Source organism: Myotis daubentonii, chromosome 8, assembly GCF_963259705.1.
Source record: "Myotis daubentonii chromosome 8, mMyoDau2.1, whole genome shotgun sequence".
Lineage (NCBI taxonomy): Eukaryota > Metazoa > Chordata > Mammalia > Chiroptera > Vespertilionidae > Myotis > Myotis daubentonii.
Genome location: NC_081847.1, coordinates 64,572,846 through 64,592,486, shown reverse-complemented (window position 1 = coordinate 64,592,486; position 19,641 = coordinate 64,572,846). Strand labels below are relative to the sequence as shown.

Genomic DNA, 19,641 nt, shown 5'->3' with positions numbered 1-19,641 from the left:
CTCAAATGATTTCAGAATATATTAAATAAATGTTTCTGAAAAAGCAACTTTGAGGTTTGGCGCAAGAACAAATACCAGTTAGGAACCATTTTAAGCGCTCACTTGAGCTGTCCAGCTCAGAACTGTTATGAGACGCCGAGGCCTCCTTCCGCGGGGCTCCTGTGCACTGTTCTGCAGCATGCACAGCGGTCCACGCGGAGTTCCACGGCGCCCACAGGCTGGGAACACGGGAGTGAGTGCTCTGCACCCTGTGAGCCCATCAACACTGGCTCCCCCTCACCCCATTCCGACATCAGCACTGCATCCAAGCCCAAATGGGAGGGGTTTCTTCTGAGAAAATACCGTTAGACCACAAGAGGGAAGTGGATCTGAATATTGAATAAACACTCTCCATTAGGCGCGGCAAAGTCTTCAGACCAGCTGTATCCCTGCATGCTTTTTAGTTGTACGCAGCACTTATCAATAGTTGATGTTCAGTATGTTGTTACATTAAAAAGTAATTCTTAAATAAAGTAATAGTTAAAGTAATTTCTGAGGTAAGGAATTATGGAACTGCCCCTTATTGGTACAGGAAGGAAAGAAAGACATGAAATAGCTGTTTTATCCCGTGGCATTTTACTGGTTCTTTTCAGCACACTGAATTTCTTTTTCTTTAATATTTATAATTTTAGAGAGAGAGAGGAAGGGAGGGGGGAGAGGGAGGGAGAGGGAGAGGGAGAGAGAGAGAGAGAGAGAGAGAGAGAGAGAGAGAGAGAGAGAGAGGAAAGGAGGGAGGCAGGGAGGGAGAGAGGGAGGGAGGGAGAGAGAGAAAGAGGGAGGGAGGGAGAGAGAGAGATTTGTTGTTCCACTTATTTATGCATTCATTGGTTGCTTATTGTATGTGCCCTGATCGGCAATGGAACCCACAGTCTTGGTGTATCAGGACAATGTTTCAAGAACTGAGTTACCTGGCCAGGGCCACACTGAATTTCTTTGTACAATGAAAACTATAGCCACTCCCCCCCCCCCCCCCCCCCACACACACACAGAAGGATACCCAGAATCCACAGGAAGGTCACATAAGTCAATTAGGGCACATTTGGACTTTGAACAAATGGGCTTTTCTCAGATGCAGAATTTTGATGCAACTATGGAAAAAGTGCCGAGTGTGCCTCCTTTTGTTTGCTTTAAGTGGAACCTTAGAGCCAGGGATTAATTTTTTAGAACATTTTTAGGGTCACAGTAAAATTGAGCAGAAGGTACAGAGAGTTCCCATCTACTCCGGGCCCCACTCCCATGCACTCCTATGATCAACTTCCCCGACCAGAGTGGTGCATTTGTTACCATCGACGACCCTACGTTGGCACATGGTCATCACCCAGAGTTCACAGTTTACAGTCTGCTCACTCCTGGTGCTGTACGGTCTGTGGGTCTGGGCAAAGGTATAAAGACATGTATCTACCATTACAGTACAATGCAGAGTAGGTTCACTGTCCCCCAGATTCCCTGGGCTTTGCCTCTTCATTCTTAGTAAGAGAATTTTAAAACAATAGGGGACAGTTTTCACCTGACTCAAAACATAGAGTTACTGCTTTAGCTGATAGGGTCTAGTTTTCCTCTCTATTGCAGTTAAAGAGTTTGTTTCCCATTTGGAACAGGATTAGCTTTTTTAAGATTGTGTGACCTCAGGTTACGATTTAGTTTACAATTCGGAGTATTGGTATCAGAGTGAGAACTGGTTTAGCTGAATATAGGATTCAGAGATCATACCAATTTATTGAGTGGTTTCCATGTGCTAATCGCTATGTTAAGTAAATTTATATACATCATTTCCGTTCATTTCACTTAATCCTCTCAGTAAGCATGAGGCTTTGAGGTTATGATTGAAATAGAGTTGAAGCTCAGAAAGGTTTACTTACGTTCACATAGCTGGTAAATGGGGGTGCTGGCATTTCAAACGAAGTCTACCTGACTCCAATGCCATTCATGTTCTTAACCACCATGCCTCTATACATCTTTTACTGGGCCATAAATATATCCCCACATTTTGAGTATTTATAAAATGGTCATATATTCCAGTGACACCCTTAACCACCAATAGCTGACATCCAGCTTGAGCCCACTTTCAGGGCGGGTACTAATCATCTGTGTAAACGTAAATGAGCTTGCAAGTGCCAGGGACTGGACTGTGTCCCCTCAAAACTCATGTTGAAGTGCTGATCCCCAAGGTGACAGTATTTGGAGACAGGGTCTTTGGGAAGTAGTTAAAATGAAATGAGGCCCTGAGGGTGGGGCCTCCTTATGACTGGCTCTCAGACCAAGATTGGCCTCCCCAACCCTAAGGAGTGATGTCCTAATAATAGTGAGAGACCAGAGCTCTCTCTTTCTACTATGTGAGGACACACGAGAAGGTGGCGGTCTTGCATCTTAGACTTCCCGGGCTCTGGAACCGTGAGAAAGTAGATGTCTGCTGCTTAAGCCACGCAGTGTGTGGTGCTGAGCTGACTAAGAGACAAGTCGAGGAGGGCAGCTTTGAATAGGGCTCTGAACTTTGGATGCTTTGACAGGCCAAAGAACAACCTGAATTCCTGGGATGAAATTCGGCTTCATGGAAACAAAGGCAGCTTCAAGTCTATAAAACTGCATAAATAGTATATGCAGTAGCGTGACACAGGAGTTTTGGCTAAAACACAACAACCACACTGCATCCTCTTCCAAGGCTGGGAGGAAGCGCTAAGCTTCTGTGACTCTAGAAAAACTACGGCTCGGCCAGAGTGCCTGGGATTTCTATGCATTTGAACAGCCATGATGCTTCAGCAGGCCGTGGCCCACGAGGGCAGCAGATTGATGAGGATGTGTCCCGGATGTCACGTTCAAGTCTACCACACACCTCAACAACGACTGCTCTGGTCACTGAATGCACTGCCACTCAGAAAAAAAAGACAAAGAAAATTGAAAAATAAAATAAAGTGTTCAAAACCTCACAGTGGAGAATATTTTTTCTTTCTTCCTTTTTTTGGTGACTGTACCAAGAACTTCTGCTTAGAGAAACTGAAGACACAAATGAAGGCCATGCCAGCATTCTGTTTTACAGGGTGGGGCAAAAGTAGGTTTACAGTTGTGAGTACACAGAATACAGTTGATTCTTTTGTTGTTGTTAATCCTCACTCTAGGATATTTTTTCCATTGATTCTTAGAGAGAGTAGAAGGGAGTGGGGAGGGAGAGAGAGAGAGAGAAACATGGATGTGAGAGAGGCACAGTGACTGTTGCCTCCCGCATGCACCCCAACTGGGGCTAGGGAACCTGCAACCCAGGTACATGCCATTGACGGGGAGTCAAATCCTGGACCCTTTGGTGCGTGGGCCGATGCGCCGCCACTGAGCCAGGGCACAGTGGCCAGGGCACAGTTTATTCTTGTATTTTTGTTTATTAATTATTGTATTATTTTCCCTGTGAACAGTTGTAAACCTACTTTTGCCTCACCTTGCATACTAATAGCCCAATACAGAAAAAAAGCAGTAACTGTTCCAAACAGATTTCTTCCTTTTCAAAACATGTACTGATGGCAGAGAAGTACCAAACACACAAATAAACAACAGGAAATAACTGAATGAAGCAAAAAACACAAACCCTACACACAACTGGCATTTTAAATTTGAATGATCTGGTAAAAGGATAATAGCAAATGAATAGTTAGGGGGCACATGATGACTTTTCCCCAATTGGAAAGTGCTGAACAGGGAACTGACATCATCGTCAACAAAAGATGGGGAAGAAAAATCAATGCCATCTACTATGAGCTCAGTGGCAGAAAATTCACTTGAAGACTGATGAATGTAGCTTTGCTTTCAATCTGTGTTTGGATAAATATTTTGATCTCACATCCAGCCTTGTCAATTGTGTTTTTAATTGGTGCTGACCCAGGGCGGCTGTCTCTGGAGCTCAGCCCACAGCCTGAAGCAACGTCTGTGTGGCTTAACACATTGAGGACAGATCACAAGAATTCTTGCTGCATATTACACAGGGTTTTACAAAGTATCATACTTTAAAAAGATATTAGCTTGTAAGAACATGTAGTAAATAACTTCAAAAATGTAATGGGTATTTAATTTTAAAGCATCCCTTTAACATTTATGTAAAATGTTTTTTGTACTCGTTCAATAGAAACTTATCTGGCCACTAGGTAAAGACAGCAATAAAACTACTGGTCCGCAATGTGTTAAGATAGATCAGAATTAAGATGCGGCCTGCTGGACTGCATCAGTCACATAGATTGTGTTTCAGTAGTTTGAGTCAATGCTTAAGAAGAAGTAGGTTTCAAATGAAAATGGGCATTTTTATCTTATTTTGGAAAATCAGAAGACCTGACAACACTCGGCCTGCATCCTCATAAGGCAACAATGGGATGAAGCGAGGACGCACTGTCCCTTTTAGAACAGAGCATACAGTCTCTCATACACGTCTTGGACCGAATTGTGTCAAGAGAGGCATCACCAGAAACCAATCCCGCTAGACCTCAATCTTGGACTTAAAAGTCTTCAGAACTGGGAGGAAAAAATGTCTTGTTTAAGTCACTCAGACGGTGGCATTTTGTTATGGCAGCTGAAGCTGACCAATACACAACTCCTGCTCCGGATGTGACAGTTATCTGAGAACTCCGCCCCATGCTCTACCCTCCACATGCACTGGCCTGCCATTTCTCCAAGCACATTCCCTCCCCGGTCCTACTGCACGGGTCTAGTTCCGACTTCACGATCCCTGGCTGCCTTTCTAACTGGAACCTGCATCTTATCTCCACCCTAGTGGACTTTACCAGCCACCCCATGCCTGAAAGAATGCTCCTTTTGCAAGTTAAAATGGGGGACCATATTACTCTCGCCATGAAGCCCTCACTGCCACGGTGGCTCAGACTCTCGTTCTCTTAGCACTGTGTGGGGTACCCAGGTCTTAGTCCTGTGTAGGAAACAAAGTGAAGGTCATGAGGATGGACCCACGGAGGAGTCAGAGCACAGGAAAGCACCCCAAAGCCACGCAGACGGTAACAAAGTGCTGAACGAGAGGTGCGAATAGAATGCCAACATGGTTACCAGGGAATTAAACATACATTCCTACGGGAGGGCTGTCGGGTCTCCTGGGGGAGACACTGACTAGGAAGATGGGACTAGTCTATGACTAATGGGGGTGGAGTAAGGAGAAACCTTGAAGCAAGTCTGTCCTTCCTGAACCTATGAGTTCTCTGTCCCCCAGTGCACATTTCCAGATAAATGAGTGAATGGGATCAGTGAGCAAGATGGCAGCAGAAGCAAGCACTTAAGGTCTGTAAGTCAGGCTTCTGGCTCAGAGATTTGCAGCTAGACCTGTTCTAAATCCTAACAACAACCAAGAACCTTGCTGTGTTTAATTTTAAATAAGCACAAAAGCTAATAAATAACATCCACCTGATATAACAGTATGTGTTTTACCGATGACGTCATTGGGTGGAAGATACAATCCCCCCCCCCAAGTGTGAGCCATGTGATTCATTGTCATTTCCGCTATGATGTCGCTATACAAGCTATATTAGGCTATACGATGTCTTTAAAGAGACGAGTCTTCCAACATGTGTCATAAGAAGATGGCTCACTGGTTCATTCTTTTTTTTTTTTTTTTAAATTAATTTTATTGATTGATTTTTAGAGACAGAAGGAGGGGGAGACGGAGAGAGGGAGAGAGAGAGGAACAACGATTTGTTGTTCCACTTATTTATGCATTCATTGGTTGCTTCTTGTATGTGCAACCAAGGATCGAACCTACAACCTTGGCATATCAGGACGATGCTCTAACCAACTGAGCTTCCCCAACAGGGCTCATAGGCCCCAGTTTGCTTTCACATTTCCTTTTTCTCTTTTAAAACACCTGCTGAACTGCACAGCCCCATTAAAACATTATGTCACCGCAACTCGACCTTATTTACTTTATTCTCTTATTTCTGGAGACCACAATCCTCTCCGATTTGAGTCATTTTAATCTGAGGCATTTAAAAAAATTTGGCTGGAATAATTTTCAATTAACTTCTTTTCGGAAAAATATGTGGGCAGGGATGTCTGAAAATCTATTTTACCCTCACACACAAAAGGGGGTTCACTGAGGTATGAGATTCTAGGATGATAATTCTGTGTTTTCAGACCTCTGAGGACATTGCTCTGTCACATTCTAGAAGTCAGCACTGTGATGAGAGCTCTGCTTCTGACGGATCTGCTGCCCTTTTCAGGCAACCTGCTTGCTTATTTTTGTCCCCCCTCCCCAATTAATTTTATCTTAGAAATTCAGATGTTTCATCAGGATACAGCAGCTAGGTTTGCTTTGTTTTAATCATAGCGTCCTGCTGTGGGAGAGCCGTTTCAAACTGAAGACTCGTTTTCTAGATCTTAAATAAAAGTCACATTTATTTGTAAGCAGGGATCTTACTCAAATCATGGAATAGCTTCTTTCCCTAAACACAGCAGTACAGAACTGAATCATTCTTCTTCTTTATATCTACCTCACAAAATCCGGGCCAAAAGCCCACATCTTCTTTTTTATTTTTATTCTTTTGCCTTAAAACCTAAAAGGCAACAAGTAGCACCAGGAATTCGTGATTTTTTCTTCGACTCCCCAGTGGAGCGCATGCCAATGCTCTTCGGTTAACTTGTGGAGGGACTGTTAGCTTGCTACGTAGAAGCTCTAAGAATACACTAGCGAACCATGGAGTTTAATACTTTAGGACGCTGGTGATTTGGTGCCCCCTTTCTCGCCGGCAGTTAGCACAGCGAGCAGCCGTGGGGGGCCTGCCCCTCACTCCGTTCCGCCCCTGGGAGGAGCAAACGTTCCCAGAGCGCCCGCCCGGGCTGGACTCCTGCAATGGGACAGACTGCCGTCCCTTCCGCCGCCGAAGTTACTTCTCCGAAGGGAGCAGGCCACGCTACCGCGGACCCCGCTACTCAGCTGCGGCTGGAGCAGAGGCTTTGCGGGAAGCCACATGGGCTTACACACCTCCCCTCCTTCGTGTCCTCAAAGTGCAGCATGAATGCACCGCTGCAGGAAAGGAGATGCTCGAGCCGGCCACCCCCGTGGATCACGGAGCGTGGCAATCAGTCAATCCAGGGGAGGAAACCCCCCGCGGAGCTCATCAATTAGTAATACGCGAACCGCCGGCCCCACCCGCCAGGCGTAGGAAAGAGCAAAACCTCGGGGCAGCGCGCTCTCGGCCGAGTCGCCGAAGTAAATATGGTCGGGCAAGAATCGTTCCGCGCAGGATTTGAGGCTGACAAACCGCTCGGTATCCCACGTCATCGCCCCCCGGCGCGGGGATGACGCCGCGCGAGCCCGGGGAGCCGCGCCGGGCCCCCCTTTCGTCCTCCCTCCCCGCCGCCCCGAGCTCGCGCGCCCGGGCGCTCCGGCGCCGACGGCACCTACCCAGCAGCAGCAGCCGGTGCGTCTGCTGCAGGTCCCGCTTCTGCTCGCGGAGCATGCGGTCGATGCTCCTGCTGACTTTCCTCGCCTCCCGCTCGGCTTCGCGCTCCTCGGCGCGCAGCGGGTCCGGGCGCCGCCTCCACTCCTTCTTCGGGGTGGCCTGGGGCCGCGCGCCAGCCGGGCCCCCGCCGGCGCCCCGAGGGGGTGTGGTCCGGGCCACGGCTCCCTCTGCCGCCGGGGCCGGGGCCGGGGCCGGGATCGGGGCCGGGCCGGGCGGGGCGTCCTCCGGGTCCCCGAAGAGCAGCGGCCGCAGACTGTAGCACAGACCCATGTGGGCGCGGGGCTCAGGCCGGGCGCTCGGCTCGGGGGCTGGAGGGGGCTGCACCTGGGTCCAGGGCACGGGCGCGGGGGTCCCGGGCCGAGGACCGCGGCCCCTCACGGCCCGGGCGGGCCATTTTGCATTGTCCGCCGGGCGCAGGGGCGGCCGCCGCCCGGGCTGCAGATCACCTGACAGCGCCGGAGCCGGCCGCCGACGGCTGCCCCCGAGCCCGGCCCCCCTTACCGTAAATGCCGCTGCCTCAGCGGCGCGTGTACCGTAAGTGCGGCCGAAAGGGCCGACCCCGTTACCGTAATCACCGCAGCCTGGGCAGGGCCGCGTTACTGTAAGTGCCGCTGGCGGGGCAGCTCCAGCCTCGCCTCCCGGGCCGGCCCCCGAGGCCGAGTGGAGCGCGGCGCGTGCGGGTCTGCGGTACCGTAAACACCGCCTCCCCGGCCCGGCGCGCAGCTGCGGACGATGCGGCAGTGGCGGCGGTGGGGCTGCGGCCACCCGGGACTGCCATGGCGGCGCTTAAGAAAGCCCGCGTGGCTTTGGTCGTGGGGCAGGCGAAGGGGCAGACACGGGCTTTAAGAACCCGCATTCCTGAATATACCACCCGCAGAGCTCTCCGCGCCGGGCCGCTCCCTTTTCCAGCTTTCGTCATGGGCACACGTGGCCGCGCAGTTTTGATTCCCCGCCTTAATACCGTTATACCTTTGATCTGGACCATAATCTCCAAATCATTGTCAACAATGACCATGCTAATCAAAGAACTGGAAATGAGCACATGTAATCGTCATATATTATTTGTATTTGCTAAAACAAGAATATGAAACTGCACCTGTAGCCCGTTTTTTAAATCAATATGTTTGGGGCAGAGAGCAGAGGTGCATTCAGACTGGTCCCTCTTTCCCGGTCCTCTGGACACAACCCCCCAGAGGCCCCCACCTCCTGGTTATCTCCCACTTCACGTCCATCATCTTACAGAGCTTTTGCAATCGCTTTTAAGAACTCTGCTATAAACCATGTTCCTTAATTTTGAGCAAAATGACGTGGAGTAATATGACTGAAAGTTAAATCTATTTTTATTTTTTTAAAAAATATTTTATAGGTATTTTATTATAGGGAAAGGAACTAACCACCAAGTAGGATTAGCAATAAAATAAAATTTAATATTTGAGGTAAAATTTATCGTAAGTACAAAAAGATAACTTATTAGGTGGTACAGAAATTTAGAATATAACTTGGTGAAAACACAATCTTATTTAAAATGTTAAATCTATTTAATATAAATCCCATTAATACAGGAGATAGGGCTGTTTAACGAAAAATAGTATGTCACACAGTTACACTGTATCAGTCGCACTGTTCGATTAAATTTTTAAATAAAGAAATTGGAGACCCATAATTCATATTCATTTTAAGGTCTTGTTAATAACATACGATTATACCATACTAGAGGTCCGGTGCATGAAAATTCATATGGGGCGGGGGAAGGAGAGGGGGTCCCTCAGCCTGGCCTGCCCCCTCTCACAGTCCAGGAGCCTTCAGGGGATGTCCTACTGAAGGCTTCCAGGAGTGGGCCTAAGCCGCAGTCTGGCCTGGACTATCAGGGGAAGCCACCCCCATCACCCCGCTGTGCCTGCCTTGGCTTTGTCCTGAAGGACCTCCGGAAGGACCTTCGGCTGTCTGGTATAATTAGCATATTATGCTTTTAGTATTATAATGTTTTGGACTTAACATTATCTCCAAATTTTTGCCAAAATTATGCTGTACTTTTAGATCTTTGAATCTAAAGGAGGGCTATAGCAAACCTAACTTGGGAAGACAGAAGTTACTAAACATCACTGTCATTTTCACTATTCAGTCATGCACCCATCTCCATTTATCCATTAATTTATTTAATATTTATCAAGTACCTACAATGTGCTAGGCATTCTGGTTGGTACTGGATGAGACAAAAGAAACGGGTCTTTGTGGAATTTATACACTGGTAAGGTAGAACTATGTTCAGTGATATAAATGCAAATTTCTACAAAAAAGTGTCCCCATAAAGAAAACTCCAGGTACAGATGACTTTACTGATGAATTCTATAAAACACACAAGGAAGATAGTAATACCAATTTCATATAAACTCTTTCAGAATATAGAGGAAGGAAAAACAAAACTCAATGACTTGCCTGAAGCCAACACATCTTTGATACAAAAATCTGACACATAAAATATAAAGCCAGGAAATTTTAGGCCAATATTGCTCCTAAGTATAGATGCAGTAAAGCTTTAAAAATATTAGGAATATCTTTAAATATTCCAACAATGTAGGAAAATAGTATGTCCTGATCAAGTGAGATTTACCTCCAAAATGCAAGGTTGATTTAACATTTGATAACCAGTGTAATTCACCACATTAACATGTTAAAGAAAAATGGTATAATCACCTCAATAGATGCAGTAAAGCATCCTATCTAATAGTAGACAAACAGGGTAATTGACTGTACCTTCGCTACGCCTCCCATTGGCTAATCAGCACAATATGCAAATTAACCGCCAACAAAGATGGCAGTTAATTTGCATACGGTGCGAAGCATCGGAGCAAAGACTGAAGGTGGCTCCGGCCAGAGCAGCGAGGGCTTTGAAGGCGGCTCCGGCCGGAGCGAAGGCCTGGGTCCTGGGTGCTGGAGGAAAACCGGTGCCGGCAGCCAGGGGAAGGGAAGGCCTATTGCACAAATCTTTTCGTGCAACAGGTCTCTAGTTTGAAATAATTTAACATCTGTTTATGAAAAACTCCTAACTCCTAGCAAACCAGGAATAGAACTAAACTTCTGATAATGGAACATTCATTAAAATCCTAGGGCTAGCTCTAATCGGTTTGGCTCAGTGGATAGAGTGACGGCCTGCAGACTGAGGGGTCCCGGGTTCAATTCCAGTCAAAGGCATGTACCTTGGTTGCGGGCACATCCCAGTAGGGGGTATGCAGGAGGCAGCTCATCGATGTTTCTCTCTCATTGATGTTTCTAACTCTCTATCCTTCTCCCTTCCTCTCTGTAAAAAATCAATAAAATATATTTTAAAAAAACCCTAGAGCTAACATCATAATGGTGAAACACTGAAGACGTCCTTTCCTGACATTGGTCACAAGGCTATGATGTCTGCTTTCACCATTTTCCTTCAACGTTATGCTTGAAGTTCTAGCCATTGCAATAATGCAACAAAGGGAAAGTAGAAAGATGGGAACAGGAAAGTAAAATTGTCTGCATTCCCAAATCACATAATTGTGTATATAGAAAATAGCAAGGAGTAATCTATTTTTTTTTCTTTTTTAAATATATTTTATTTATTTTTTACAAAGAGGAAGGGAGAGGGATAGAGTGTTAGAAACATCTGTGAGAGAGAAACATCGACCAGCTGCCTCCTGCACACCTCCTACTGGGATGTGCCCACAACCAAGGTACATGCCCTTGGCCGGAATCGAACCCGGGACCCTTGAGTCCGAAGGCTGACGCTCTATCCACTGAGCCAAACCGGTTAGGGCAAGGAGTAATCTTAAAAGCATTCTACAACTAATGTGTGAGTTTGCCAAGGCTAACTGACTGGCTCCCTGCCCATTCATCTGCAGGGCAGGTTTGAGATCACTGCCTCTGGGCAGGTGCACAGTCATGCATTCCCTTGTGTCAGGGCCCAATCATGTCCAGAAGACTCCTGAGACCTTCGGCTTTTCTGAGCGGCAGCCCACAAGTCCCCCCTCTCCCCTCCAAAGCTGTGAGGTGGCTGGGGATGGGACAGGACAAGGTGTTTTTAAGCTGTGTCCCTCCTTGGGGAGTGGCCTTTACTCAGCTTGGGCACAGGCCCCTATGGCTCTGGGAGTCTGCTGGCCGGCAGAGGAACGGGCTGACCCAGCACTTGCCCTGCTGTGGAAGCAGCGAGTGGAGCAGTCCAGTGTTTAGTCACAGGCAGAGACAGACACGGGAATTTAGGAAGAAGAATACTGCACTGCTAAGGTGCAAGCTGGAAGGGACAGGCCCAGGGAGGCCATACCATGCAGAACCTTTCTTTTAGCAGATTCCGGGTCTCAATCGTGGCATGCGAGCCAAGCTGTTAATCTGTCACTGGAACAGGATTGAGCCAAGGCCAGTCTGCCCTGGCACTAGAGTGTGTCCCCGGAACAGGGCTGAGCGGAGGCGGGTCTGCCCCAACATGGTTTGGGATGTGCAGGTTCTTGTGCAGGAAAAACGTCAAAACAAGAGTCCAGCTGAAAGCGAAAATCATTTTATTAAAGCGTAGATCTATGAGGCAGGAGGAGGGCCCTTAGAGACAGGATCAGGAGGGAGGGGGTAAGCCTGGGACAAGCTGCCACTGACCACGGCTCCCCTGGTAGAACTTCGGATAAAGAAAGCGAAACACATGCCCGAGGGAAGGGGCGCAGCCGTGCTCGAGGGAGAGTGCGCGCTGCCATCCTGTGTTCCGAGGGTTTTATCTATTTTTGAGAGGCGGGAATTTTAGGGGAGATCCCAGGGGGAAGATCTCAACAGAATATTCATTGCTTTCCAGGTGTGTCCTTGAGTATGCTGATGCATCAAAACGGGCTGGGGTCAGTTTCATCTCTGTCTTGGGTTAGTCTGGCTCTAATCGCTTTTTTGTTTTTGTTGTAGTTGTTGTTACCTCGTCTCCTGACTGGGGTGATTTAAGCCATCCACTCTTAGATATCTTTGGTTGGAGGAGAGACTTAAACCATCCGCTCCTAGGTGTCTTTGGCTGGGGAGGGTAGAGGCTTGCGGTTTATTAGCTGCTAATTGCTCGGAAATTTGTTCAGCTATTTGCCTCTGTTTCCTCATTTCACTTGTCAGGAAGTTTTCCTCGTGTCTTAAGAACCTGCCTCACAACCAGGTATCCTGGGCCTGTCCTCTGCCTCACAGGGTCCCAGCGGTCTCAGACATGGAGGGCAAGCCTTGCTGGGCCTTCTCAGCCCATCTTCTCTAGGAGTCCAGAAGCCAGGGGGCTGAGAGGAGCCGGCACCTGACCCTGCGGTAGGAGGTGGCAGCTACTGAAGGTATCTGTGGCCAAAGGGGAAGAGGTGAGCCACCTGGTGTCCTGACCCCCATGCCTCATGGGAGCAGCACCTCACGGCATCACTGACTCTCCTTACTATTCTCCTCCGTCTCCTTACAGCCTATTCCTGAAGCTGTTTCCAGCACTCACGTTCAGTCTTTTTTTAATTTATTGTTGTTAAAGTTATTTTAAAGAATTCCTTTGCTGTGGAAAGCTCCCCGCCCCCAAACCTTCACTTTGTCTTTTTTTTTTTTTCACTTTCAGTCTTGAGCTCCTGATATTTCCAAAGTGGGGACGAGGGGTGGAGAAGCCACAGTCTGTGGAAGATGGAAACTGTGGGTTACACAGACCTCAGAGGACCTGCTCGTCTCAGGGCTTGTCCCAGCGCCTACTGGGCAGTGGGTTTGGGGAACAGAGAGGTGAGTGGTGATTTCTCCCCGCATCCTGATTTCAGACGGGCTGCGGTCTCTGTGCTGCAGCTGTGTGGAGGGCTTACCAGGGGGTGGTGTCCCACAGGATGTCTGAGCACAGCGTGCCGTGTGGGCCTGAACGCTGTGGCCTCATGTCTTTGGCCTTACCTCCTCCGATGTCTGTGTGTGTGACTGTCTACACACACACACACACACACACACACACACAGTGTGTGTGCTCCTGGGCAGTGCCTCCTGCCGTCACAGGGGCTTTCCGGTGGTGCGCTGTCCCGAGACAGCGGATGCAGGGGCCGGGGCAGGACTTCCCGCCGCGGTGTCGTCCTTCCCTAGACCAAGCTGCCTTACCAGGTGCCGCGCTCTCCCCTCAGCCACATGGCCAGCATGACTGTGCTTTAGGAACCACGGTGACACCGACTGGACAGTGTGTCCAACTGTCCTATCCGGCATCCCTTTTCCCTCTGGGATTGCTGTGCTTCACCCACTGGCCTCCCCCTTTCTGCCCGGTCCTATCTGTCCTTCAAAGACCTGGAGAGACCAGCAGCTCAGGAAGTGATTCCTAAATAAAGATGATCACGTGGTGTCCTGAGTCATAGGAAAAGAAGATTCAAATATGACGGCACCATCCCCCTTCTCTCCCTTGCTGGCATCTTTGTTCTTAGGAAGGCTGTCACTGTGGTTTAGCTTGTTTATTAGATTCCCACCCTCAGAGGATGAGTTTATGAACAACAAGGTTTTGGTCTTTTGATTTCCCCCTGCTTCTGCCTCACCTCTTAAGGCACATGTCTCCTTATGCACTTCTGTCCTCAGGAATCCCAGAACCTGTGGGACCCCAAGATTTTCATGAGTCGGCAGTCAGAGAAGTTTACTCCTCTGACTCAAAGATGTCCTCTGTTCATATTCAACAGGAAGCAGTGGCATAAGTATGACCCTCATCCCTAGTCCCTCAAGAATGAGGATCGAGAAATATCGGGGGCTGGTGGGGGGGGGGATTGTTAGGTAGGACAAGGGTCTCAAGTTCTGGGCAGTTCTAAACGGTATTACCAAACTAGAGGCCTGGTGCAGGAAATTCATGCATGGGTAGGGTCCCTAGGCCTGGCCGGCGATCAGGGCCTTCCTTCTTTCTGCGCTTCCCCCTGGTGGTCAGTGCATGTCATAGCAAGCGATTGAACTCTTGGTCTCCTGGTTGAACTCCCGAGAGACACTTTGCATATTAGCCTTTTATATATAGACTAGAGGCCTGGTGCACAAAAATTTGTGCACTCGGGGGGGAGGGGGGCCCCTCAGACCGGCCTGTGCTCTCTCGCAGTCTGGGACCCCTCGGGAGATAACGACCTGCTGGCTTAGGCCTGCTCCTGGGTGGCAGAGGGCAGGCCCAATCCCTAGGTGCAGCCCCTGGTCGGGCTCAGAGCAGGGCCGATTGGGGAGTTGGGGCGCCGCCCCCTGTCATGCACAGAGCAGGGCGATTGGGAGGTTGTGATTCCACCCTCAGTCATGCTCAGGGTAGGGCCGATTGGGGGGTTGGGGCACCGCCCCCTGTCACACTCAAGGCAGGGTTGATGGGGAGGTTGCGGCGCCACCACCTGTCATGCACAGAGCAGGGCCAATCAGGGGGTTGGGGCATTTCCCCCTGTCACTCACAGAGCAGGGCCCATCAGGGGTGTTGGGGCTCTGTACCCTGTCACGCACAGAGCAGGGCCAATCAGGGGGTTGGGGCGCAGCCCCCTGTCACACACAGAGCAGGGCCCATCAGGGGGTTGGAGCGCCGCCCTCTATCACCCACAGAGCAGGGCCGATCAGGGGGTTGGGGTGCCGCCACTCTCACACTCAGGGCAGGGCCGATGGGGAGGTTATGGCTCTACCCCGTCACACACAGAGCAGGGCCCGTGGGGGGGGGTGTTGGGGCCCCGCCCCCTGTCACACACAGACCTGCAAGGTGATCAGGGGGTTTGGGCGCTGCCCCCTGTTATGCTGATCCCGGTGCCGGGAGGCCTCGCGGCTCCGCTGATCCCAGTGTTGTGAGGCATATTACCCTTTTACTATATAGGATAGAGGCCTGGTGCATGGGTGGGTGCCGGCTGGTTTTCCCTGAAGGGTGTCCTGGATCAGGGTGGGGGTCCCCACTGGGGTGCCTGGCCAGCCTGGGTGAGGGGATGATGGCTGTTTGCAGCTGGTCACACACCCTTCAGGGTGGGGGTCCCCACTGGGGTGCCTGGCCAGTCTGGGTGAGGAGCTGAGGGCTGTTTTCAGGCTGGGGGTGACTGAAGCTCCCAACCGCTCCTTTTTTTTCAAAGAGGTCTTAAAAGCTGTTAACCAGGCTCTAAGGGAGCTAGAGCTACACAGAATAGACTTGACCCAGGCAATTCAAGCGATAGTACTGGCCACCATTGGAACTCCTACAGGTGTACTATTTCAGGAGGGTCCTCTTTATTGGGTACACTTGGCCTACAGCCAGCTTGCTAAAGTAACGCCCCCAACAGCGGCCTATGCCCTCATAGGACGGAAGCTCAGGCAGGCTTCGCTTACCCTATATGGAAAAGAACCTGACACTCTCATACTTCCTTATACGCAGGAACAAAGCTCTCATCTATTAACCACAGATCTAGAAACACAGTTACTTCTCCTAAACTACCCAGGGCAGGTAGTTCACCTACCCAGTCAAAGGCTCCTCCAAACCCTCCAAAAGGTACCGTTAGAGACACGAGGTCTGGTACGCCCCTCTAGTAAACCTATCCCTGGGGCACCCTGCGCCTTCACTGACGGGGGAAGCATTACTGTGCAGCAATAATAAAGTCCCCTAAAACTTCCACCAACCCCACTTATCTTAGATATACTTATCAAGGCTCAGCACAAGTAGGAGAACTCAGAGCTATAATATACGCCCTTCTCTACTGTCAAAATAGTCCAGTCAATTTATTCTCAGATAGTGCTTACGCAGTGCATATGGCAAAAAATATAGGGTATTCCACCTTAAGAGTTAAAGATACCCCGTTAGATCAGAGCCTCCAACTCCTAAAGGACATCCTAGAGAACCGTAAACAGCCCTGGTATATCCAACACTTACGGTCTCATACTGGCCTACCAGGCCCACTTTCCCTAGGCAACGCAGAAGCCGACAAGCTAGTTCTTACCCTACAACCCATAGAAGAGGCCAGACTCCTACACACCAAATTTCATATGTCAGCCTCCTCTCTCCATAAGCTCTTCCCCCATCTGCCCCTAGCTCAGTGCAAGCACTTCATACGTGCTTGCCGATCCTGTGGCCCTCTACTACCCCTCGGGCCTTTACAACCCAGATGGGCCAATCCCCGAGGACTACAGCCCAATGCCATATGGCAAGTGGATGTCACGCATGTCCCAGCATTTGGCAAATTGAAATATGTCCACACAGTCATAGATACTTGCTCAGGAGCCACGTTCGCCCAGGCCCAAACGGGGGGAAAAGCCACCTTCAAGGCTCCCTTTCTCATCCTTGGATTCCCGTGGGAGGTAAAAACTGACAATGGACCATGCTACAACCAGCACTCTATTTCAAGACTTCTTAAAATCACACGACATCAAGCATACCATGGGCATCCCCTATAACCCCCAGGGACAGGAAATTATTGAAAGACTACACGGGGAACTCAAGGCCCAACTGATTAAAGAAAAAGTGGGAGTGTTAGGGAGAAATCCTCATACACTGCTAACTCAAGCCTTAACTACCCTCAATTATTTTCATTTTGATGAGCATGGATTAACCCCTATGTATAAACACTGGGGAGGACTCCGGGACATACCAACACCTCTTCCTTTGGTCCGGTGGAGAGACCCACTCACCAGAGCCTGGGAAGGCCCCGACCTGCTCTTAACCCAGGGGAGAGGGTTTGCTTGTATTTTTCCAGAAGGCGACAAAAGTCCTGCGTGGATCCCTGCTCGTGACGTAAAAACCTACACCACCAGCGATGAGCCGTAGATCGCCACCATCGCCCCCCGTGGAGGAAATGGATGACCTGACCATAGAAGAGAACCAGCCCCGACGGTGGAGACGACCTAGACACTGACGAGCCCACCCCATCACCTGGGGTGACATCAAGGCTCTACAGGACCAAGCCGCGCGCATGGCGTCAGAGGGGAACCCGTCGGCAGGAACGTTATTCTTATTAATGTGTGCTGTCATCACAGCTAATAGCACGGGGGCACACAGATAAGGACTGTGGACTGTGATACCTCACCCTGGCGTTCTCATGCCAGTTGGTTAGACAGTACCCAGTTTCCAGTGGCACATGCCTCTGCTACTCCTTTTACCCGTCTATAAGGCCACCCTTCTATCTCCTTCTGAGTAGTGACAACTCCTTTGCTTTGGCGCTAATTAGAAAGGAAGGGGGAGATGTACGTAGAGCTCGGGAAGTATGTCTCAGCGCTGCGGCTGATGCAATGGTGTGAGCACACTCCACCATGACATGCTTCCTCGGCACACCAGGAAGTAGCAACGCCCGCCTGAAGGAACTCCTAGAGCAGCCGTGGGCAAACTACAGCCAGCGGGCCGGATCCATCCCGTTTGAAATGAATAAAACTAAAAAAAAAAAAAAGACCGTACCCTTTTATGTAATGATGTTTACTTTGAATTTATATTAGTTCACACAAACACTCCATCCATGCTTTTGTTCCGGCCCTCCGGTCCAGTTTAAGAACCCATTGTGGCCCTCGAGTCAAAAAGTTTGCCCACCCCTGTCCTAGAGCCACGTGCACAGTACCCCAGCCTTTCAGCCATTGGTCGCCTGTAGCAACGTGTCTCCCTCTGATTGGTCCCCTCATGCTATATATACCCCTCTAGTTCCACAACAAAACGGATCTGCATCACCGAACCTGGTCTCCGGAGTCGTGCATGCAGACGCCCTAGTGCGTTGGGGCTCCGGTGTCCTCACCCCCGAGGGACCCCCTGCTTCACATGTCTACCTTAGAGAATGAATGAGCTAAAATTATGTTAATCATGGTGTCCCAAAGGAAGAAGACATGGGCAAGGTGCTGAGGAGAGTGTCCCTGCCCCCACCCACTTCGCCTCCAAGCTTGGGGAAGGAGACGCAGAAGAGTAACACGTGCCTGGCTTCCTGGGTGGGACCCTGGGATGTCAGCAAGAACCAGAGGGAAAATGCGGCTGTGCTGCAGTTTGAGTTCAGGGCCACAGGCAGCCTTGTATGCCAAGAAAGTACCAGACAGAGTCAGCACCTCCAGGGACCAGGCAGCCACGCACAGGAAAGTCTCTGAAGGGAGATTCTGGGCTAGGTGATCACCACACTCCATGTCACACCATCACCTATGTTCACAGCAACAGAGACAAGAACCCAAGAGTGGGGGTCAGAACGGGAGGTGCGAGCTGGAGCTGGCTCTCCTGGCTCACGAGACCCCATTGTGCCCAGTTTTCTAGGCCCCCTGCTCAGGGACCTCATACTGGGAGCTTGAGATGGGCCATGGTGGGAGTATTTCTATCATGGAAATTAGCAAATTCTAGAAATGAGGACTTTTTTTTTTTTTCTTGTCGATCCTGCTTTACCAGTATACCATTGGGAACAAAATGAGAAATTCATTCCATCCGAGGGAAGCAAGGTCTCTAAATAGAAGTTCGGTTGAGTTATAGGAAAGTACATGTTATTGTTTGTGCGCACTAGGTTGGCGAGAGCAGTTTATGTTTCTTTGTTTCATGCTGGAAGTTGCCGTCAGGTGGGGTTCTCAAGGGCTGATCCCAAGACAAACATTTGGATGCAAGTGGTTTGTTAGGACAGTTCTCCCAGGAGAAGCCAGTGAGAGACTAGGAGAAGCCAGGTAGGAAGGAACCACACACCAGGTGGGAGGGACTTCAGGTGCCATTTCAGCTCCACCTGACCCAGGGGTGCTGGAGCCTGAGCCACAGGAGGCAGACGTGGTCCTGCCTGGCCGAATGGCGGGCTTTCCTGCACCTCAGTGATCAACTGCTGGCTCTGGGCTGCTCAGGGGGCCATAACTCCCAGGTATGTCCAGCTCTCAGCACATCTAGTTGAAACCACTCCAGCACCCCAAAGACTGTCTTCTGAGGAAGATCGCAGAGGCAGAAGCTGCAGACTTATGTCCCGAGGGTCTGGGGCAGCAGCCGCAGCACCTACTCCAGGGTGGCACCTGGAAGATGAGATTGATTTATTCATGCTCTTTGGTTCTTGGCCCATTGTCCTCACTGGTCTGTGCAAAAGGCCCCTCTCTTATTTTACTTGTCCTGCCTTATCCCCAGTTCCAACTTCCATGTGTCCCCATAGGTACTCACTCTCATGTGTTGGAGATCAATACCAGTTACAACATATGGACATGTTTAAAGATTACAGGTTTACATAAAGTAACTCTGTGTGTTTTTGCACGTGGACATACATGCGCAAGGCTGCTTATTTATTATTATTACTAAAGGCCCGGTGCATGAAAATTCATGCACTGG

General features: G+C 49.7%; 1 protein-coding gene across 1 annotated transcript in view; it reads right to left on the bottom strand.

The window, feature by feature from the left end:
- GNAL (G protein subunit alpha L) overlaps positions 1 to 8,123 on the bottom strand; it is a 100,078-nt gene extending 91,955 nt beyond the window's left edge. Inside the window, exon 1 of the mRNA XM_059706651.1 lies at positions 7,415 to 8,123. Coding sequence (XP_059562634.1) covers positions 7,415 to 7,742 — 328 coding nt within the window. The 5' untranslated portion in view covers positions 7,743 to 8,123. The remainder of the gene's footprint in view (positions 1 to 7,414) is intronic.
- Between the last annotated feature and the right edge of the window lie 11,518 nt (positions 8,124 to 19,641).